Consider the following 23,485-nt stretch of genomic DNA (forward strand, 5'->3'; position numbering starts at 1 on the left):
AAAACAAAAGGAGATTTCTTCCAACAACCGGTTCTCTGAACCTCTTAGAAAATTAAGAACCGGTTCTCCCGAATAGGTGCAGACTGGCTGAATCCCACCACTGGTTGGAATGTATTGCTAGACATAACACAGAGCTTTCTCACGAGGTCCAAGGTCGTCATCTTACCAAGGTCATCTCCTGGGTGATGGAGGAAAGAGGAGATGATTTGCAGGAGAAACCCACCAATTAATCTAATTGGCCAATGTAATTAATGACACTGGGGGAGGAGGGGTCATTACTGGTTTTAATTATATTGTAACCACGGGAAAAAATCAAAGTTGGCTTTCTTTCAAAGTGTGCCGATACGATGTAGCCAATAAATGATTTCTTTGAGGAAGTGCCTGCTGAACTCAGAGTTCTGATTTGCTTGGGTTCGTTAATCAGAACATGTAGCAGAAGAGCAGGCAGAGCTAGGGGGCACAGTTAAGCAGGTCATCAGATTTGAGTCTTTGTGTTCCCACAAATGGTCCAAGTACAATCCTTCCTGAATTCCATTGACTCTTATCTGAGTCATGATGGTGCAGTGGTTAGAATGCAGTTTTGTAGGCTGACTCTGCTCATTGCCAGTTCGATCCCGATCAGCTCAAGGTTGACTCAACTTTTCATCCTTCTGAGTAAAATGACAATCCAGATTGTTGGGGACAATATGCTGACTCTCTAAATCACTTAGAGAGGGCTGTAAAGCGCCATGAAGCGGTATATAATTCTGGGTGCTATCGCTGACGCTAATTTAGTGTTGAACTTTAGTTGACATAGTTGAATAAATTTTGTGAGCTATAATCTAATTATCTTTTTTTTTTTGCGCCTGACATTAATTAGCTGATGGCGTGCTTAACTCCACCCCTTGCTTCGCCTCCTCTTCTCTACAGAGGCTTTTGAGCTTACATTTAATAAAATAATTATTTGCATCCTGTGATGTCCTTTTTTAATTTTGCAAGCCTTAAGTTAGATGAAATAGTTTCATAGCTGAAAAAAAATGGACAGTGGTGCAAAAATAATAATTCTATTAGCTATAGCCAAAGTTTTAAAAGGTTAGCAAGTATATTAGATTCTGTATTGCAAGTGATGGAATGCTCCTGTAAAAGGACGTTCACTAATCTGAAAAACAGAGCCTGCAGGAAAATGCTAAGCTGAAGAAATGCCAATGATGAAATGCATATTATGCATATATGTTCAAAAGATATCAGATGCCATTTTTCCAGATTATCAAAAGGTTACTTTTTCCATGTAGAAAAGGGAAAAGGGAGGTGGCGCAGTGGTTAGGGTGCAGTACTGCAGGCCACTTCAGCTGACTGTTATCTGCAGTTCAGTGGTTCAAATCTCACTGGCTCAAGGTTGACTCAGCCTTCCATCCTTCCGAGGTGGATGAAATGAGGACCCAGACTGTGGGGGCGATATGCTGACTCTGTAAACTGCTTAGAGAGGGCTGAAAGCCCTATGAAGCGGTATATAAGTCTAACTGCTATTGCTATTACTATTGCTAATCTCTTTATTTCTTCTGAGCTCTGTCCTGATTCAGTATTATTCCCAACAGGAGAAGTCCAAGTTGGAAAGTGAGCTTGCCAATTTTGGACCCCGCATAAACGACATCAAGCACATCATACAAGGGCGAGACCGTGAGATGAAGGAGCTGAAGGAAAAGATGAACCAGGTATGGCGGATCCAGGAAAAGAGCAGCCAAAGAGGGCTTAGAACGGGAAAGGCATGTAGCGTTTAGGGTCCCCGAGGCTGGAGATGAAAGAAATAATCCAATCCACGGATAGCTGAACCAACAGAAGTTTATTGAGCAACCAGAATTGACACGAGAATCAACAGCAAAATTATTAATCATGAAACATCATTCTTATAGTGTTTTCAGCTCCTTTGAGCTCTACCTACTTTACGTGTTATGTCATTATTGGTTAACAAGTCTCCAATAATAGGCACAATAATTGGTTAATCCTTACATCATTGGCATACGTGAGAACTTTCACGTTGTAATAGCTGAATAAATCAAGTGTTATCAAATGAGTGAATAAAGTGTTGCAGGGTATACCGTATATACTCAAGTATAAGCCGAGTTTTTCAGCCCACTTTTTGGGCTGAAAAAAGCCACCTCGGCTTATACTCGAGTCAGTGAAAAATTTGCCCGAAATGGAGGAGAAAAAGGGGCGGGGCCATGCCGCTGGGTGACGCTCGTGAATGGCCCGGCGCCCCTGTGAGTTTCCCCTCCCTCTGTGTCAGTTTGCCGCGCAGCGCGCACCGCACCATCCCCCCTCCTCACGTTCTAATGTAATGCAGGGCTGTCTTACGATTCCCCTTCCTCCCCCTCCTGCCGCTCTGCAACGATGTCCCACCTCCTCCTTGTTATGGCAAGCAGCCACATAGCGATGTCCCACCTCCTCTGGTACAGTGATCCAATGATAGGAATCACTGTGCCGTGTGTCATAGGAGGCGGGACATCGCTCCCGCGGCTGCACGGGACATCATTACCGATAGCTGATGCATTTCCCACCCTAGGCTTATACTCGAGTCAATAACTTTCCAGTTTTTTGTTGTAAAATTAGGTGCCTCGGCTTATATTCGGGTCGGCCTATACTCGAGTATATACGGTACTTTGTTTCATCATCCCGTCCCCTCGAACCATGCCTGGGAACACTGCAAGCAAAGAATAGCTGACAGGCAAATATTTTCTGCAGATTGCTGCAGTTTTTGCTTACACGTGTAACCTCAGTTCCAAGGATCATTCAGATGATTCACTGTAAAAACCCTACAACTGCAGGGTATATAATAGGATAGAAACCTGAAAAGTTGATAACCTGGAAAATTGCAGAAATAGCAGCAATTTTTAAAAAAACGGGGGGGTGCAACCATATTTTTAACACATTCTCTGTTGGTTAAGGATGCTTGGCATCTTATATCAAGGTAAAAAGTGTTCATTTATTCATTTTAACACACCCGAAACCTTCATTTTATACTTAAGACCAGTCTTATACAAGTCTTTCCCCATCATTGCAGGTAGAAGATGAAGTATTTGAGGAATTCTGCCGAGAAATCGGAGTAAGAAATATCCGGGAGTTTGAGGAAGAGAAGGTGAAACGCCAGAATGAGATTGCCAAAAAAAGGTATCGGTCCCATTTCTGTCACCCTGGCACTTCCAGATTCAAGGATGCTAGATTTTTTGCTAACTTTTAATATGGAGAGGGAGACTTGGATGATGCCAAAGTTTCTCCCTTTTCCCTTCCCAGGCTGGAATTTGAAAATCAAAAGACCCGCCTAGGCATCCAGCTGGACTTTGAAAAGAACCAACTGAAAGAAGATCAGGACAAAGTGCACATGTGGGAGCAGACCGTCAAGAAAGATGAAGCTGAGATAGAAAAACTCAAGAAGGTGCGTTGGGGACTAGCGCTATGTAGCATCCATGATTTAGAGTGACAAAAAAACCACCACCGACTTAACATCTGCGCTTTCCCTGTTGATGATCACACAGGAGGAACAGCGGCATATGAAGATCATAGATGAGACCATGGCACAGCTGCAGGACCTGAAGAACCAGCACCTGGCCAAGAAATCTGAGGTGAATGATAAGAACCATGAGATGGAGGAGATTCGTAAGAAGCTGGGAGGAGCCAATAAGTAAGTCTGACCTACGAGGGCAAGATCTAAGCAGGAAGGTAGAGATATCTACCGTTGCCCCTGCTTCATCTGGTGACTAATTTCAGCCTATGGTTTTAATGAATTGAAGATGTCTTATGTTTGGGAGGGAACTGTTAAAGATGCAAAGGCAAGACTCACTCGGCGTTCTGTATCAGGTAGCCCCAACACCAGCCTGATGTTTCTGGGAAACCTAATTAGATGATCACAATTTTTCCCCCTTGTCCCAACATCCAGCAATCGGTTCACCGACAAAAGGGCGAACGACAAAACCGCGCCCGACTAAACCACGGTGACAAAACCGCGAGTTCTAAAGCGCTCCGATGAATGAGCGCTGAATCGCGCCGACAACAGCGCGGCGACAGAAGTGCGCTGTAAAACTAAAACAACCTAACCCTAAACGTAACACTAACCCTAAACCTAACCCTTACCTTAAGTTAAATCGGCTTTCTGTCGACGCGCTATTGTAAAGCGCCCTTCTGTCTCCACGCTGTTGTCGCCGCATTGATGACGTCGCGGTTTTAGCGACGCGGTTTTGTCGGCGCGGTTTTGTCGTGCGCGGTTTTGTCGTGCGCGGTTTTGTCGGGTCACGCCAGCAATCAAGAATATACTGCTGCTGAAAATGGAAGGCTCTATTTTGCTCCCACAATCAATAGCCATTGATGGAGTGCAAGTCCTTCATTTTAACCCAAGGTCCATGGAGCTTGGTTTGAATTAGTAGCTAGGTGCTACTCCATTCCTGAATCACCAGAAACAGTGAGGGCCTGGTATTCACAATGTTTGGAGAGAAAAGGTAGTATGTATGGCAGTGGTTCTCAACCTTGGAGGAAGTGGGGACAATGATGTCTTCACAGGGGGTTCATGAAGGCTTGAAGAAATAATATGAAATAATATGATTTAAATCTTGACTTGAGTCTTGGGGGTCCGTGGCCATAATCCACCGCCACAAAAGGTATTTAAACGGGGTCCGTAGTGATGAAAAGGTTGAGAACCACTGATGTATGGTATATTTTTTTATGTTTTTAAATTTATTTGACGCTGTTAACATAATTATCAAAATAGACTTTAAATGTAAACAAAGAGGAAAAACATAGGGGGGGGGGGAATCCACATATTATTTGTATATCATAGCATTAATAGTCACAATACAGTACATAGTAACCTGTATTGCCACATCCTCTGGTTAGAAAATAACTGCTTTTTCCAAAATATCACCTATTTGCAATAACCATTTTATAAACCCTGTAATATCACTTTTTCCAGTATAATTATTTCAGTCACACACACACACACACACACACACACACACACACACACACACACACACATATCCTGGCTTAATTTCTGAAAAAGCGAAATATTCCAAAGCTTTGGTATATCACAATACATGAACATTACATGGACTTCATTAACATTATAAGTTTTTCTCATATATCCCCCCCACATATATATATATATCTTAACATCTTATTCTGAAAAGATACCCAGTGATCACATGACCATATGTCTCAGTGAACCTTGCATTTTTGAGTGAAGCTATGGATGCCATAAGCTAATTGCACTCATTTCACTTCTTCGCCTCCTTCCACAAAAGCATCCCAAACCATCTGAAATGTTGGGCATCAACCTGGGTACCTGAGAGACCGCCTCCTGCCGATTACCTCCCATAGACCAATCAGATCTCACAGGTTAGGTCTCCTCCAGATTCCATCCGCCAGCCAATGTCGGCTGGCGACCCCCCCGGGGGAGAGCCTTCTCTGTCGCAGCTCCAACCCTCTGGAATGATCTCCCTGTCGAGATCCGGACCCTTACGACCCTCCCAGCTTTCCGCGAAGCCACCAAGTCCTGGCTGCTCCAGCAGGCCGGGGGGCCTGTGAAACATCCAGCCCTGCGGAAATTGTGAATGTTGCGGTTTTGTTTTTAAAGTGTTGTCTTTGTCTAGTCTTCCCCCTTCCCTTGTCTACTGTGAGCCGCCCGGAGTTCTTCGGGAGTGGGCGGCATACAAGACAAATAAATAATAATAATAATTGTCCACTCAGAGAGAGAACTCAGGGGAGCACAAATGAGATGGCCCCATTGGTTAGGAATCCCTGCCAAAGGTTACGCTCGGACGTCTTTTCAACTATCAGAAGAGTTTATAAGAATCTTATTCTAGTAAAATCAAAGGTGTTTGCTGTCTCCAGTCCCGAAAGACTCATAAGGAGAATGTCTGCTATGTCTATTTCTAATCATTCTCTTGGCGTTGCCTAGTTCAAGATCTTTACAGAGGTGGAAGCTGCTTTGTCTGGATTCTCCTTTTACTCTGCACCATTTTCTACAGAGAGATGACTCACTTGCAGAAAGAGGTCACCGCCATCGAGACTAAGCTGGAGCAGAAGCGTAGCGACCGCCACAATTTACTGCAAGCCTGCAAGATGCAAGACATTAAGCTACCCCTCTCCAAAGGCACCATGGATGATATCAGCCAGGAGGAGGTAATAGAATAACTACAGGGAGAACAGGAAAGAATCCTGAGCCAGGATGTATGGGTTAATTGAGCCTTCCCTCTGCCTTTTGGTTGATTTCAGGGCAGCTCCCAAGGGGAGGAGCCAACCAGCAGTTCACAGAGGACTTCCAACATGTATGCGCGAGAAGCTCTGATTGAGATGGACTACAGTGACCTCTCTGAGGATTTGAAGGTAAGGACGACTCTCTGGGGTTGGCCGTTTTGTGGAGGTGTAATAGAATATGTGGGGGACCTTGGGCAACAAGGGGAAGAGAGCAGAGGTGGGTTCCTACCAATTCGCACCTATTTGGTAGAACCAGTTCGTCAAATCTACCGAACCGGTTAGAAGAGGTTCCACCAGTGGACCCGGAAAGCAGGCCACACCTACGGAAGAGCTTCCAAAGTTTTTTGAAACCCATCACTGGTCCTTGGATATGATTATTCTACACTATCATGCTCCTATTTATAAAACTCAGGGCCTCTGTGAAAGGTAAGGATGACTAAGGGGCCCAAATCATTCTGAGACTTTGGAAGGAATAGTTCCCCAGTTTTGGAGAAATCCCGTTACTTCCATTCCCATAAAAATTCTTTGTCAGACCTGCCTCAGCTTGAGCCTCTTAAGAAAGAACGATCCCTAACTCCATTTGTTGAGAAAGGTATATAGTTTATTAGAGATCAAGTGAAATATATAGTAGTGCAAAGCCAGAACTGAAATTCGCGCACCAAAATCCCCAAATCTGCTCTTCCCTTAGATACCTCCCCATACTGCCCCCCCCCCCAACAGTGTCCAATCGAATTCAGTGATGTTTTCAGAATGGTAGGTTCAAGCGTGGGTTGGTATGGAGCAGTACTCCGTTCCAGCCTTGAAACCATGTTTTAGGGAGATACAATGAACTTTTCATTTTCCTTGAATCCTCCCCCCCTCTTCCCATCCAGTCCCCCTAGATATCACGGCAGCCTTGCACTGAACGATATCAAAAGGCAAGCATGGAGTGGCAGTTGACACTTTTTGGATCTAGAACAGAAGTACAAGACCGTCTAGAGCAGTGTTTCTCAACCTTGGCAACTTGAATATGTCCGGACTTCGCTGGCTGGGGAATTCTGGGAGTTGAAGTCCGGACATCTTCAAGTTGCCAAGGTTGAGAAACACTGGTCTAGAGCAAGTCTTAAGGGCCTAATGATTAGAGAGAAAGTAGGAGAAAGGCTCTTTGCTCAAGCAGACTTGGTTAATGCGTTGTTGAGTACTTAAAATAGAAGTTGCATACAAAACAAGAAATCCAGCTTTATAAGATTATGTAGCCTCTCTCAAATCTCTTTTTATTGCTACCCTTTGATTTAAAATCTGATCAGAATGTTAGGCTCTATGATTTATTAAATGGCCAGAAGAAATGATGTTTATTGCCGCTGATTTACAGTTCCTTACAAAGCTTTAGAGTTGATTAAAGAAAAGTATTGTGGAGCATGTAATGTTTGTCTCCCTAAGAATCTATTTGTCTAGCCCAAAGGATTAGAGTGACCTTCTCCCGCCTGGTGCCTTTTAAATGTGTTGGGCTTCAGCCTTTCATAATCCCTTCCAAATGCTGGCTGGGAATCATGGAGGCTGATCCACAATCACAACATGTAAACCTTAGCCTACTTTGAAAACTGTAAGGTTCATCCTATGTTGCCTGTCATCTGTAGGATTTTTGATAACTGGTGCATATCATATTAATAGCACCTATGGGAATGCTATAGATTTATGTATGCAAAAGGCCAAAGAGTGTTGTTCCAGGCTGACTTAAACATTAGAACTTGTTTGTTAAGATGTTTACCAAGGTTCACCGACAAAATGGCGAACAATAGCAATAGCAATAGCAGTGGACTTATATACCGCTTCATAGGCCTTTCAGCCCTCTCTAAGCGGTTTACAGAGAGTCAGCATATTGCCCCCAACAATCTGGGTCCTCATTTTACCCACCTCGGAAGGATGGAAGGCTGAGTCAACCCTGAGCCGGTGAGATTTGAACCGCTGAACTGCTGATCTAGCAGTAGCCTGCAGTGCTGCATTTAACCACTGCACCACCTTGGCTCTTACGACAAAAGCACGACAAAAGCACGCCCGACTAAACCGCGGTGACAACACCGCAAGTTCTAAACCGCACTGACAAATGAACGCTGAAGTGCGCCGATAACAGCGCGCCAACAGAAGCGCGCTGTAAACCTAACCCTAAACCTAAACCTAACCCTAAACCTAACCCTTACCTTAAGTTAAATCGTGCTTCTGTGGGCGCGTTGATGACGTCGCAGTTTTAGCGCTGCGCTTTTGTCGTGCACGCATTTGTCGGTTCACGGTTTACCAGGAAGGCAAGAAACAGGATTATCATCTTGAGGGAGCAAAAGGAATATGCTGCCTCATCTGGATACAGGGGTTTTGCTGAAATATGGTTGGATTTGACCATAAGATATCTGATACATGACAGAGATAGCAACATTAGATAACAGGTTGAAGGCAGAAGATCAATCAAGGGTCATGGATTTTAGGTGTCCGTAGAAGATGAGTAGTCAGAAGAAGAGGATATACTGCATCTTGGACTATTGAGGGGGATAAAGGGATCGGGATCTCAAAGGCCTTCGGACATCAAAGCAGCTACAAATTGAGTCCACTTTTTCATTGCTCCTGACATCTCCTTGTATTTGTTAGGTTTTGTGAAGGTATTGGCATTTGATTAGAGCTTTTCAAAAACTTTTGAAAAGAATAGTTAAAAGATAATTTTAAGAGAGTCTTTAATTTAAAAAAAAAAAAGGATTTTTACCGCGTACGTAACTGCTTGTTTACTTCGAAATGTAGAGTCTCAGTTATCTTTTTCTTAACGCCATGGCTTAAAACTCGAGAGTGAACTTACTCAGAAATCCGTGTTTGAGTGCTTGAGAGTAAGGAAAGATGAGTTCACAATTTGTAAGTCTCACTAGTAATTCACTTTTCCTAAAGGGTTCCACCACAAAACCGCGTTCGACTAAAGCGCACTCGACGAAACCGCGTAGCTGACGTCATCACAGGGCGACAACAGCGCGGAGACAGAAGCACTCTGTAAACGCTAAACCTAAAATTAACCCCTAAACCTAACCCCCCCTAAACCTAATCCTAAACCTAACCCTAAACCTAACCCTAAACCTAATCCTAACCCTTAACCTAACCTTAACCCTTAACCTAACCTTAACCCTTAACCTAACCCTAAACCTAAACCTAACCCTTAACCTAACCCTAAACCTAACCCTAACCCTAAAGCTAACCCTAAACCTAACCCTTACCTTAAGTTGAATCAGCTTGCTTTCAAAGCGCTATTAAAGCGCCCTTCTTTCTCCGCGCTCGCTGTTGTCGCCCTGTTGATGACGTCAGCGACGCGGTTTAATCGGGCGCGCTTTAGTCGAGCACGGTTTTGTCGTGCCACGTTCCTAAAGAGTTCAGATAAGGTTACAATGTCTTTTGCTCTGGGGTTGGGAGAATTGTTTGAACACGCTTACATTCTGGGAGTGAACGATCGGTGCTGTGTTCTTTTGCAAAATCTGGTTCTCTGACTCCCAATACTACTTTCTCTTAATCCTCCTTGAAGGACGTTCAGTCTGATGATGAGATCAAACAGGAGATGAATCAACTACAACAGAAATTGAATGAGCAACAGAGCATATTACAGCGAATTGCTGCCCCAAACATGAAGGCCATGGAGAAGCTGGAAAGTGTGAGGGACAAGTTCCAGGAGACCTCCGACGGTACCAAATCACTTTCGTACTCTCAGCTATCTCAGCTTTTCCCCAAACTGATGCCCTCCTGGTTTTGGATTCCAACTTCATGTAATTTCTAGCAAGCATCTTAATATCCAGTGCTTCAGAAGGGCATCGGCTTGGGGAATGGCCAGCTTTATGGTGGGCCTTCCGCTGCAAGGATGGGATGATTTATGCTTGCTCCTTTTTCTACCAGAATTTGAGGCTGCCCGGAAACGTGCAAAGAAAGCCAAACAGGCCTTCGAACAGATAAAAAAGGAACGCTTTGACCGCTTCAACTTCTGCTTCGAATCAGTAGCTACCAACATCGATGAGATCTACAAGGCTTTGTCACGAAATAGCAGCGCCCAGGTGAGGATGCCATATTTGTTCAGGTTCGCCTGGTAGGTCAGTTGCGCCCCTTCCTGGATCGGGATGCTCTGTGCACAGACATTCATGCCCTCGTCCTTTCTCGCCTGGACTACGGTAACGCTCTCTACGTGGGGCTGCCTTTGAAGAGCACCCGGAGGCTTCAACTGGTCCAGAATGCGTCTGTGCGGGTTATCATGGGGGTACCTATGTGCTCCCATGTTGCGCCCCTTTTAGGCGGCCTGCACTGGTTGCCGGTTGTCTTCCGGGTGCGATTCAAAGTACTAATTCTGACCTTTAAAGCGCTCCATGGCTTAGGCCCAGGGTACCTGCGAGCCCCCCTACTGCCACCGGTAGCCTCCCACCTTCGTCCAGTGCGATCCCACAGAGTTGGCCTCCTCAGGGTGCCGTCGGCCAGACAGTGTCGGCTAGCGACCCCTAGGGGGAGAGCCTTCTCTGTGGGAGCACCTTCCCTCTGGAATGAGCTGCCCCTGGAGCTTCGTATAATCCCCGACCTCCGGTCCTTCCGACGCGCCCTAAAAAGTTGGCTTTTCCAGCAAGCCAGCCTGGCCTGAACAAAATAAAATAAATGATTGATTATTGTTAATTTTAATCGATTTTTTTAAATGTTTAGGTAAAAGGCGAAAGATTTATACGATCTGAAGAGAAACCAGAGTATTTTTTAAATGTTATTGTTAATCTTAATTGGGTTTGTTTTTTGGATACTCTATCTAATTTTTTTAAACTTTTGTAATCTGTGTTTTTTTTAATGTTGTACGCCGCCCTGAGTCTTTTGGGAGAAAGGCGGCATATAAATCCAATAAACAAAGAAGCAAACAAACAATTTGGAAGAAGTCTGCATGCCGGCACATCTAATGACTGAATCAAGAAAAAGCAGGATTCTGTGACTTACGTTGAATTGGGGAGATTTTGCATAATTGCTTAAGTTGCATCATGTTTTTCAACAGATGTTCTTTTGCACTATTCTGGTCTTGTTACTTCTGGGGAGAGGCAAGTGAGGCCCTGATGCTTCATACACCCACTCTTTTACAGAGGAACTTTTTTCTTTTGTGCGTTTTGCAGACAATGTACAGACACTAAGGCAGATCCTTTCAGCCCTAAAACTATCAACCACTGCATCTTTTTTTTTTTTTTAAATTGCAAGTCAGGGATTCTGAAGAAGCTGAGCTCCACATCAAATATACAGTTCAGCACTTCTTCAGAATCAAAGTATACACACCAATCCAGTACCTAAATGAAGGAGAGTGCGTACTTTTGTGGGTCTTGACATTAAGAGCCAAGGTGGCGCAGTGGTTAAATGCAGCACTGCAGGCTACTGCTAGATCAGCAGGTCAGCGGTTCAAATCTCACCGGCTCAGGGTTGACTCAGCCTTCCATCCTTCCGAGGTGGGTAAAATGAGGACCCAGATTGTTGGGGGCAATATGCTGACTCTCTGTAAACCGCTTAGAGAGGGCTGAAAGGCCTATGAAGCGGTATATAAGTCTACTGCTATTGCTATTGCTATGTGAGTAGGTGGGACGGGGAAAAATGTAAAAGTAATAGCAATAGCAATAGCAGTTAGACTTATATAGCGCTTCATAGGGCTTTCAGACCTCTCTAAGCAGTTTACAGAGTCAGCATATCGCCCCCAACAACAATCCGGGTCCTCATTTCACCCACCTCGGAAGGATGGAAGGCTGAGTCAACCCTGAGCCGGTGAGATTTGAACAGCCGAACTGCAGAACTGCAATCAGCTGAAGTAGCCTGCAGTGCTGCATTTAATCACTGCGCCACCTCGGCTCTAAAAGTGATGTTATTCATTTTAGTATAACTAAATTAAATGTGGATGATAAGATTACTCTCCATTATTTAATTATGTAATAGTTTCTCCCATTGGTCAAATATTTTGTGTTAAGTGAGGGCTACATCTAAGGATTTCAGGGACCTCGTATGATCCTGAGGCCTCAGGTATACATTTCTGCCTTAGGTCTCTTATGGCTCAACATTTCATGAGTCATAATGAATGCTGTGTCTTAAAATGGAACGAAACTTTCAACAAATAGCAAGTGTGTGTGCTTGCGCACTTGTGTTCGTGCAAGCACTCTTGTTTTCTTTCCCTAATTAGCCAATTTTCGATTGGGAAAGAGTGTAATTGAGAGCCAGCTTGCTGCAAATTGGACCTCAAAATTTCATTCTCATGGGAGTCAGGTAAAAATTGGATTCATGCAAATTTGCTTTCCAGAAAGCAAACAGAATTGTCTGCAAAAATGCCATTTAGCATACAGAAAACAGATCAAAGGCCAGTGGATGTTCTTTCATTCATATGCAAAGTATAATATTTATCCAAGAGTGAGGCTTTGATTTGCTGCCCCCTGTGCTGCCGTTGCCCCAGTTTTTGCACCTGGCAACAGTCTGATCCCCTCTCAGAGTCCTAATTGCGCAGAACTAATTACGTTTGCCTGTAACTTTTGCTGCCTGAAGAACTACATAAATGGTTATATTGAAATAGCACCACTGTTTGCGAAGAGAAGGAAATAAGCGCAGCTCTCATTCTTGCCCTCCAATCAATGAAGGGGTGGGGTTTTTTTTCCCCCAACTGTAATGACTACAAATGTTAATGCCTTCCTTGAAAAAAATAATGCCACAATTCTTGATCTTCTGAACATGGAACCCCACCGACACCCTCTATTCCTGGAAATAGACGGTTCCACCACAAATGCGCGAACGACAAAAGCGTGCCTGACTAAACCGCGCCGACAAAACCGCCCGACGAATGAGCGCCGACAACAGCGCGACGACAGAAGCGCGCTGTAACCTAACCCTAAACCGTACCTTAATTTAAATCTCGCTTCTGTCGGCGCGCTGTTGTCGGCGTGCTGTTGTCGGCGCGCTTTTGACATCGCGGTTTTAGCACCACGGTTTTGTCGGCGTGCTTTTGACGTTCACGCTTTTGTCAGGTCACGGAAATAGACCACATATATGCATTCTTGCCTTTTCCCTCCTGGATATGGTTATAATTTCATAATACTTTAAATAATAAATATTTTGTTATTAAGGTATTTGGTGGTCTCCCTCACTATCTTCCATTCTTTTTCTTTTCTGCAGGCCTTTTTAGGTCCCGAGAACCCAGAAGAGCCTTACCTGGATGGCATCAATTACAATTGCGTAGCCCCAGGCAAACGCTTCAGGCCAATGGATAATCTGTCTGGTGGGGAGAAGACAGTGGCAGCTTTAGCTCTGCTCTTTGCTATCCACAGGTGAGGCCAAACTTGCTCCGAAGGAAGATCTGGTTAGAGTTGGAATTATCCAGAGTTGAGATTTGGAACATTAGTAGAGGGGTGGGTGGTGAGGAGAGCAGAATAGTAGAGACGACTCGTTCTTTAAACACTTTGAAGGGTCTGCATTTTCTGGTGTGGGTCTACATTTTAGCCTAAATTGTTTTCTGATGTGGAAGAGTAGAAGCCTGGAGACTGTGCTTTGAAAGGTCAGATAGATGCAGAGGTCACGGGTTGGGAACCTTACAGGTGCCATGGAATGTTGCCCTGCCTAGATGAGGTGTCCAGTCACAAACATAAGTGACACGTCATCCTGTTCTACTGCAGGTGAATGTGGATAGCATAAAGCAGTGGTTCCCAAACTTGGCAACTTTAAGACTTGTTGTCAGCATCACTCCATTACATAATTAGGAAAGAAAGACTAAGAGACTCCATGGGTTGGAAATCAAAAGTACTTTTACTAATTATAAATGGTAAGCGAGCAGTTGCGAAGCAAAGTCTACTTAATTAGGCGCGAAAGCGATGGATATATAGAATAGTCCATTCCCCACCCCTTAGGATCATAGCTTCAGGCCAATCATAAGTCCTTCAAATGTCAGGTGTGAGATAACTTCAAAAAGACATCACGAAGATGGAATGTCGAGGCCGTTGGTCTAGGCGGGAAGCACTCACGCATGTGCCATCCAAGCATCTTGTACATCCTAGAACATTCCTCCAGCACATCAATTAACCCCTCCCAAATACCAGCCCTCCCTCCCCGTTTCATGGCAGCTGAAGCAACAGCAAGGCAGAAGCTGACACTTGTGGACTTCAACTCCCAGAATTCTCCAGCCAGCAGAGCTTAAAGTTGCCAAGTTTGGGAACCGCTGGCATAGAGGTAGTTGGGGGGGAAAAGGCTTATCTCCATTGAAGCAACTCTTATGTGTTCATGTGATCGTTTGCCATTTCTGTCCCCAGCTACAAGCCTGCTCCATTTTTTGTCTTGGATGAGATTGATGCTGCTTTGGATAATACCAACATTGGAAAGGTTGGTAGGATTAAATGGACAAGCAAATTTTACTACCTCCATGGGAAAGATTAGGACGGCTGCCAATTCACCTTTTTTCTCCCCACCCCCGTTCTCCAAACAGGTAGCCAATTACATCAAGGAACAATCGACTTGCAACTTCCAAGCCATTGTTATTTCCCTGAAGGAGGAGTTCTACACCAAGGCTGAGAGTCTCATTGGTGTTTACCCAGAGGTAAGAATGAGGCTAGGGGATGAAGGTATATCTCAGATAGTGTTACTTTCAATATTATGCTTCTCCCCCCCTTGAATGAAATTGGGACTTCTCAGATCTCATATTAAGGCAGCCCCACTAGAGAGCAGGATGAAAGCATTTTGGGAACCCAAAGGCAATGCTTAAGGACGTTGTATTGGGACTCTCTTATAGACAAACCCTCCCTTCAAGAGAATGCTGGGATTCTAATTTGCATAGAGATTTCCTCCTCAGTGATACCCTTTCAAGGAAGCTGTGAGCATTGAGGCAAATCAATGATGACCAAAATAAGAAGGAGTGAGATTTTCTTTTCTTTCTTCTTGAGGGAAAAAAAACTTGGTGGGATATAAAAACAAATATGACACTTCCAACAAGAATTTTTTTATGGAGGGGGGGACGATCAACCCTATTGCTTTCCTGTTCTGACCCCTCCCCTCCTCCGTCCAGGAACGAAAGCCGAAACCAACGTAAATGAGAAGGTTTCTTTTAATCAGTCAAGACTCTTGTTGGCTGCAAGCCACATAAACAAAGAGATAAGCACTCTGGCAGCAAGTCCTACAAAACTTGGCAGCAATGCAAACAAATTCTGGCAGCAATCCAGCCTGCCAGGTTTGTTTCTTGTTAGTCCTTAACATTGACTTCTGCAGAAAGGCATGGCACAAGCAGTCTCTTTTATAATCAGGAGAGGATCTTAATGAGCATCAGCTGAGCGTAATCACCTCTTGTAATTACGCCGTTGTTCTTGACGCCGAGTAGCCCTTCGACGGCGTGCATCCCGGAACAACTCACAGGTGTTTTCTGGATCACTCACTCTTGTCTCCTCCCCACTGATCCAAGGCTCAGACGCCACCTGGTGGCCAACCAGTCTCTCCTCGCCCTGCTCGGAGTCGGCACCCTGTCCGGGGTCCTCCACCTCCTCCAGGGCCAACTCATAAGACCCCCTCGCTGTCGGAGTCTGGCAGCAGCTCCAACGGCTCCTGCAGGGCCACAACACTATCCTGTCTCTCCAGAGGCTTTTTCCTAAATTCAAGATAAGAACAAATCTTAAAAGCCGAGCGTGTATTGTTTCAAGAAAACCTTATGTAAAATGAATGTACAGGTAATCCTTGAGTTACATCCTTTCAGTAAGTGGCCATTCAAAGTCATGACATCAAAGAAAAAATGGTAACTACGACTAGTCCTCAAGCTCCATCCATTCCAGTGCCTCTATAGTCACATGATCAAAATATGGGCACTTGGTGCCCCAGGCAGGGGAACCGTCTTGGTCCTTGCCTAAAGACCACAAGCAGGACAGCTATACCTGCTGTTGCTAAGTGGTGTGGTCACATGATATTTTGTTTAACAATCACTTAGTAATGGACATTCCATCCCAATTAAAGTTGCAATTCAAAGACTACTTATTTTTTTAATCTTCATACTTGATTTTGAATCTAGTTGCTGTAGCAGAACAAGAACAGGATGACATATTGTGCCATTTTTCTTTTCCCCCCAAATAGCAAGGAGACTGTGTCATCAGCAAAGTCTTGACCTTCGATCTCACCAAGTACCCTGATGCCAACCCAAATCCCAATGATCAGTAGACGTAGAAGAAACTGAACCTCTGCTTATCTTCTCCCAACTTTACCTTCTACTAGTCCCATGTTGCTGTTGTCGTTTCCCCTCCTACCAAGGCCTTAAACCATTGCCTGCCCTTTATTTCTCCTATGGAACTGCTAGCAGGTGTGTGTGTGCTGGGCAGGGGGGTGAAAATAACCTAAACGTTGAAAGACAAAGCGGCACCACTTTTAAACGGGGGGCCGTCATCTTTGTATCTGCAACGACGTATTTTCCCTTCTCTCTACAACTGTAGCCGCAAAGCTACGTTCTGCCCCATCCCTCTTTTTTCAAAGGTCAGCGTCTCATTGCTGTACAGGAGAAGAAGAAAGGAGGAATCTTGTTTCTCCAGTGTAACCTACTCTGTTCTTTATAAAACTCTTTATAGGACCAAAATAATGGTGGTTTCATGAGAACTCTTCTCGTGCCAAGCTGTCGCCTAAAGCGTGGCTCCGGATTTTGTTCGTTTTTTAGCCTGATATCATGTGTGTGTTTTTGTGTGCGATTGAAATTAAAATATTTCACTTCCGTTCCGTGTTCTGATTTTTCCTTGCCAAAGGTGCAATGGGAAGGGAACATTGGTGAGGTTGGCGCTTGGCGGAATGCATTAATTCTTTCCACTAGGAGGTGCCAAGGTCACCGAGCTTCTTGAACATTCTCCTCCAGCCCCAGTGGCCCCCATAAATCCCGCAAGTGTCAGATCTTGAGTGAGTGCTGATGAGTCTTTTGGGGCCAGAAGCAATTTACTAACAGGGTCCTTCTGCGAACAGTGCTGGAAGGGAAGTGTGTGTGTCTGTGTGTGTACACGGATGTAGGTATACATGCATGCTGGTCTTGTTGTATTCAGGTCTTTTCCCGTGTAAAATTGAGTAAAAGACCCGAATACAACAAGACCAGCATACCTACACCTGTGAAAATCTACGAAAACGTACACATATTTCTTTCATTCTTTTCCGTTAGAAACTGAGCAGCCTTGCAACTTACTATTAATATGTTTTTGCCAATAACAGCAGCACTGATGCTCTACACTGCAATCTCTGATGTGACCTGGTAATCAAAGGGATTATCATATTGTATTTTTATTCCAAGTTTTTCTTTTCCAAAAACAAATGCTTTTTACCTACCAAGACAGTGATGTTCCTAGGAAAGCCAAATTCCAGATTCACAATGATCGTAGCTGTATTATTTTCTGTTCCCCCACCCCACCCCGATTCCATTGTTAATTTATCCTGACTTTGCTAATAATTGGGAGGGGAAAGGAATTTTTGGGTCTGTTGAAGCCTTATTCCTAACCATAGGAAACCGTATTTACTCATCCCTGTGGTTGTTGGAGGTAGAATATTTTTCAGATATGTTTTCCTGGCAAAAGGATTGAAATTCGTTCTTTTAACAAAACTTAAAATTGAGCTTCTCAGTTGAACTGTGCCCCTTGGTAATACTTTTAGTACTTTTTCTGAACTTCTGTGGAATTATGCCACTTCACAGCACATATATTTATAACAGTAAATATAGCAATCAGCCTACCAAGCCAATCTTGAAAAGTTAAATAAAATTAAATCTGGTGTTAACATTTAACACCAGAAAATCGAAGGATATTAAAGGGTAATGGAAAATCACCTTCGTATTTTTCCTAAGAAAATAACATGGTCAGGTCTCTGAAAATACCAGAAATCAAGCTCAATTAAAAGAAACCCTTCACTTCTTATGAAATTATGGCACCTTAATTACTACTGGTAGAAGCTATTTTGGTCAGGTGAAAGAGGAGAAAGTCTGCCAACGTTGCTCCATGCCGTACAGCAGATCTGTATGTGGATCCTTTTGAGAACTGTTGGATTGTAATAAAATTATCTGGGATAAAAAAATATTCTTATGCTATGTAAAACCTGTGTGGCTTATAGTGATTTTCCTCTTGCAAAAGGAAGAGGAAACTGCCACTTCCCTTTTTTATTTTAAAACCATCAGGTTTCCAGCCCTTAGGAATGAGGCATTAAGCTTGGAGATTGATCTCCACTTTCCTGCTGCCATTATAGAAGCCAGGAGGAGGGAGGTTCAGTTGTTTCCGTCATTCTTCGCATTTTCTTATACAATAGAATCCTTACTTAGTTACTTACTTAGAAGTTTATTTATATGCCGCCCTTTTCCCTGGGGGGACTCAGGGCGGCTTACAACTCGAAAGCGGGGGGGGGGAAACAAACATTTAACACGTAGGACAGTACGTCATTAAAAAAACACAGCATTCATACCATTCGGGTGGGTTACAGTCTTTAGCCGAGGTGGCGCAGTGGTTAAATGCAGCACTGCAGGCTACTTCAGCTGACTGCAGTTCTGCAGTTCGGCGGTTCAAATCTCACCGGCTCAGGGTTGACTCAGCCTTCCATCCTTCCGAGGTGGGTAAAATGAGGACCCGGATTGTTGTTGGGGGCAATATGCTGACTCTGTAAACCGCTTAGAGAGGGCTGGAAGCCCTATTTAGCGGTATATAAGTCTAACTGCTATTACTGCTATTTAGCCCCAGGCCTGGCGGGATAGCCAGATTTTGAGGGCTGCGCGGAAGGTCTGGAGGGTGGTGAGGGTACGAATCTCCACGGGGAGATCGTTCCATAGGGTCGGAGCTGCCACCGAGAAGGCTCTCCTCCGCGTGGTTGCCAGTCGACATTGACCGGCAGATGGGACTCGGAGGAGGCCTAATCTATGGGATCCAACTCCTTGCTTAGTCCAGAAATGCTACCATTACTAGCGCCTTCCGGTGAAGAAGACACGCAGTAAAGAGAAACTGGCTTTCTCGCTGAGTAACTACAGTACTCTCCAGCTGCTTTCAGTGTTAGGAACTTTTTTGTGTCACTCTCATTTGTGATCTATTATCATGTAACTTAGATATATTATTCCAACAACAGCACTAGAATGCTGAAGAACAGGTTCTGACCTGTGCGTCATTGTTTCAGGTAAGTGAAGAATTGCCATATCACGCCTCAAGATTTCTCAAGGCTAAATGCTTCCGGGTTCTTTGTATGACTTAGTTTTCTAGGCCTCTGAACGTTGTTGAAATGCGATGCCCAGAACTTAACGTAGTATTTGGAACGAGATCTGATAAAACAGTACAAATGGAACTATTCTTGAGAGACCGCCTCCTGCCAATTACCTCCTCGCGACCAATTAGATCACACAGATTAGGCCTCCTCCGAATCCCATCTGCCAGTCAGTGTCGACTGGCAACTACGCGGAGGAGAGCCTTCTCGGTAGTAGCTCCGACCCTTTGGAACGATCTCCCCGTGGAGATTCGTACCCTCACCACCCTCCAGACCTTCCGCACAGCCCTTAAAATCTGGCTATCCCGTCAGGTCTGGGGCTAAAGATTTAACCCACCCCCACCCGAATGGTATGAATGTTGTGCTCTTTTTAATTATGTATTGTTCTTATGTGTCATTGTTGGTATCCCCTTCCCCATGAGTTGTAAGCCGCCCTGAGTCCCCCCAGGGAAAAGGGCGGCCTATAAATAAACTTTCAAATTCAAATTCAAATATTCTGTGATTTGAAACTATACTTCTACTGATGTAGCCTAAAATTGTATTTGCCAATTTCTGTAGCCAGAGGTTAGCCTTGTGCTAACTGCTCTGTTTCTGTGTTTGTCTAAAATAGGGATATCTGATTCAAAATAAAATAAGTCCCACTTAGCATTCAAATCATTTCAATAATGACGTGTTTCCTGTTGCTCTTAATTTCTAATTTCTTCCCCACACCCCCCGTAAAGGGTCTGTCTTCTTTCTTGCCCACAGGGCTATATGATGCAATATAACTGGCTATGGCAATTTGTATTTGTATTTAATAGATTTATAAACTGCCCGGAGTCCCCCGGGATTGGGCGGCTTATAAATCTATTAAATACAAATTTATATTTGGCAATTTGTATTTGTATTTAATAGATTTATAGGCCGCCCAATCCCGGGGGACTCCGGGCGGCTTACAGAAAGTAAATTATAAAAAAGAATAAAGAATTAAAAAACATAGAAGACAGATTAAAAACCTCATCATGCACCCAATCTGGTCGGGGCTGGACCTCAGTCATGAGGTCAACAGCCCCAGGCCTGCCGGAATAGCCAGGTTTTGATAGCCTTTTGGAAGGCCATGAGAGTGGGGAGAGTCCGGATCTCTGGGGGTAGTTCGTTCCATAGGGTCAGAGCGGCTACAGAGAAGGCCCTCCTCCCGGGAGCCGCCAGCCGACATTGTCTGGTTGACGGCACCTGAAGAAGGCCCACCCTGTGCGATCTTATCGGCCGTTGGGAGGTGTGCGGCAGTAGGCGGTCTCACAGGTAATTCATGATTTTGTTCCCAAGAGACACCACATACCAGATAAACTATAGGAACAATATGTGCTGTGTGTTACACCAATAAGATCTAAATGTACTGTGTTCAAGGAAGATGTTAAAGAATATAAAAAATATGGGATCTTTCAATGCACATTGCAGAGTTACATTATTTTTTTCACTCACTAAAGTAAATCACAACATTTGGCTGAATTACTGGAGATTCAGTAAGTCCTAACATGATGATGCATCTCAAGACTTCCCCATCCTTCCCAAGTAATATGTACCAAAGCATCAAAAATTTGCAGATTATGTAACATTACGCTTACCGAAGCAATATTCCCATTAATTTGTCTTTGTTACACGTAGCATATTATGCAATTTTTAAAAACACTTTTAAGGAATTTTCAGGTGTTCCACAGGATAGTCAAAGGATGATTATTTCATAAATTCTGCAAATTTAAACAATATTTTTTTTCTCTGGACTGTAAATAAGATTCCCTTTGCAGAAGTAACAGACTACATTGGCACAAACTTGTTATTTGGGTAATAATAGTGGAAACAGGCACTGGAGATTAATGACTATATGAATTCTTAATTAAGTCACTGGCTGCTCATCAGCAGCATTCATATATTTTCACCAGAGAGTTATATTCTGAGGATTTGTTTTCAGAAAGCTAAGAGGGCATTGACTTTGCTTGTCGAGCCGAGGTGGCGCAGTGGTTAGAGTGCAGTAATGCAGCCGACTGTTAGCTGCAGTTCGGCGGTTCAAATCTCACCGGCTCAAGGTTGACTCAGCCTTCCATCCTTCAGAGGTGGGTAAAATGAGGACCCGGATTGTTGTTGGGGGCAATATGCTGACTCTGTAAACCGCTTAGAGAGGGCTGAAAGCCCTATGAAGCGGTATATAAGTCTAACTGCTATTGCTATTGTCAGAAGCTGGCTGGGAAGTCATACATGGCAATCACTTGACTGCGCGATGCTGCATCTGTCATAAATTTACGCCAGATGCCAAGCACCCACTTTTGATCACTTGACTGTAAGGATGCAGTCACGACTTGGCAGTCATAAGTCTGAGGACCAGTCCTAAGTCACTTTTTTCAGTACCCTAATTATAGCTTTGGTTGCTTATTGAATGGTTGTAAGCCCCTTGTAAGATTTAAGATTGTAGATTGTAGATTTGTAGATTTATTTATTTATAGGCCGCCCTTTTCCCTGAGGGGACTCAGGGCGGCTTACAATCAAAAAAGGAAGGGGAGTGTAGGACAATACCAAAAAGAAATGTGCACAAAGTAAATTAGACAATAAAACTCAACATTCACTCAGCATTCGGGAGGGGCGAAAATAAGATTATCCCCAGGCCTGACGGGTTAGCCAGTTCTTGAGGGCTGTGCGGAAGGCCTGGACGGTGGTGAGGGTACGAATCTCCACGGGGAGATTGTTCCATAGTGTCGGAGCCGTAACAGAGAAGGCTCTCCTCCGAGTAGTCGCCAGTCGGCACTGACTGGCAGATGGAATACGGAGGAGGCCAACTCTATGCGATCTGATGGGATTTAAGAGTCAGCAGCATTCTCAACTTTAGACCAGTGGGTCCCAGGCTTCTCAGTTCTCAAGTGGCTTCTCAGGTATCCTAATGGCCACCTTGTGCCCTTGTGACCTCTAGACTGGACTACTGCAACGTGCTCTACATGGGGCAGCCCTTGAAGAGCATTCGGAGACTTCAGCTTGTCCAGAATGCAGCCGCGTGAGCGATCGTGGGTGCACCTCGGTTCACCCACGTAACACCTATCCTCCGTGAGCTGCACTGGCTGCCTATTGGTCTTCGGATACGCTTCAAGGTGCTAGTCGTCACTTATAAAGCCCTTCATGGTATTGGACCTGGGTACTTGAGAGCCCGCCTGCTGCCAATTACCTCCAATAGACCGATTAGATCCCACAGATTAGGCCTCCTCCGAATTCCATCCGCCGGCCAGTGCCGACTGGCGACCACCCGGAGGAGAGCCTTCTCTGTGGCTGCTCCGACCCTCTGGAACGTGCTCCCCGTGGAGATTCGAACCCACAACACCCTCCAGGCCTTCCGCAAAGCCCTTAAAACCTGGCTATTCCGACAGGCCTGGGGCTAAAGAGCCTTTGCCCCCACCCTCGAATGGTATGGTTGTTGTGTGCTTTTTAAATTGTGTATTGTTTTGTTCGTCTTTTTATTCTTTATTTGTACCCCTTCCCTTGACTTGGATTGTGAGCCGCCCTGAGTCCCCTTCGGGGAAAAGGGCGGCATATAAATGAAATAAATTCAATTCAATTCAATTCAATTCACCTGATAAGTGCTTGAAAAGATAGTTCAACAGGACTACCTATCATATTTAGGGGGAAATAGTTTTTCTCCCTACCATCCAATATGCACACACACCTTCGTGTTGGGTGAGACTTGATTATCTTCTGGCTTCCCACTCATTATATTTTAGCACATTTGATGTTTCTAAAATATTCTGTGTGCCTTGTTTCCATAACGACGGAGCAACTCTGCTATCAGGAGGAGATGTGTGTGGGGTGTGTGTGTGTGTGTGTGTGTGTGTGAAATCTGACCTTTCGACACAATGACAAAACACAAGATTGTATTGATTAAGCAGAAAGGCTATCCTTGTCAAAGCGTTTTGGGTTTTTTTTTGAGATGAGAATGATCCAGAGAGCATCATCCCATTCCTCCTCTTACCAACTGCCCAAAAAATCCAATCAAGTAAATTCCCAAGTAAAGTGAATAGAAGTTCCTTAGGAACTTCTCCAGGTCAGAAAA

General features: G+C 44.3%; 1 protein-coding gene across 2 annotated transcripts in view; it reads left to right on the forward strand.

The window, feature by feature from the left end:
* The window catches only part of SMC1A (structural maintenance of chromosomes 1A), a 35,820-nt gene extending 18,898 nt beyond the window's left edge, over positions 1 to 16,922 (forward strand). The window contains exons 14-26 of one of the 2 annotated variants that reach the window (XR_015696078.1): positions 1,575 to 1,691; positions 3,038 to 3,144; positions 3,268 to 3,409; positions 3,510 to 3,655; positions 5,994 to 6,147; positions 6,241 to 6,351; positions 9,749 to 9,905; positions 10,114 to 10,268; positions 13,372 to 13,523; positions 14,499 to 14,568; positions 14,672 to 14,782; positions 16,297 to 16,519; positions 16,650 to 16,922. Coding sequence is in view for 1 of the 2 variants with exons in the window: in XM_087710928.1 (XP_087567054.1) it covers positions 1,575 to 1,691; positions 3,038 to 3,144; positions 3,268 to 3,409; positions 3,510 to 3,655; positions 5,994 to 6,147; positions 6,241 to 6,351; positions 9,749 to 9,905; positions 10,114 to 10,268; positions 13,372 to 13,523; positions 14,499 to 14,568; positions 14,672 to 14,782; positions 16,297 to 16,380 (1,506 nt within the window). In the remaining variant the exon portion in view is untranslated. Of the gene's footprint in view, positions 1 to 1,574; positions 1,692 to 3,037; positions 3,145 to 3,267; positions 3,410 to 3,509; positions 3,656 to 5,993; positions 6,148 to 6,240; positions 6,352 to 9,748; positions 9,906 to 10,113; positions 10,269 to 13,371; positions 13,524 to 14,498; positions 14,569 to 14,671; positions 14,783 to 16,296 lie in introns of both variants that reach the window. The other variant, XM_087710928.1, reaches the window with a different exon arrangement.
* The last annotated feature ends 6,563 nt before the right edge of the window (positions 16,923 to 23,485 follow it).

The sequence above is a fragment of the Thamnophis sirtalis genome, unplaced genomic scaffold (genome assembly GCF_051295495.1).
Source record: "Thamnophis sirtalis isolate CommonGarterSnake01/CBP01778 unplaced genomic scaffold, rThaSir2_p1.2 scaffold_3, whole genome shotgun sequence".
Taxonomy (NCBI): Eukaryota; Metazoa; Chordata; class Lepidosauria; order Squamata; family Natricidae; genus Thamnophis; species Thamnophis sirtalis.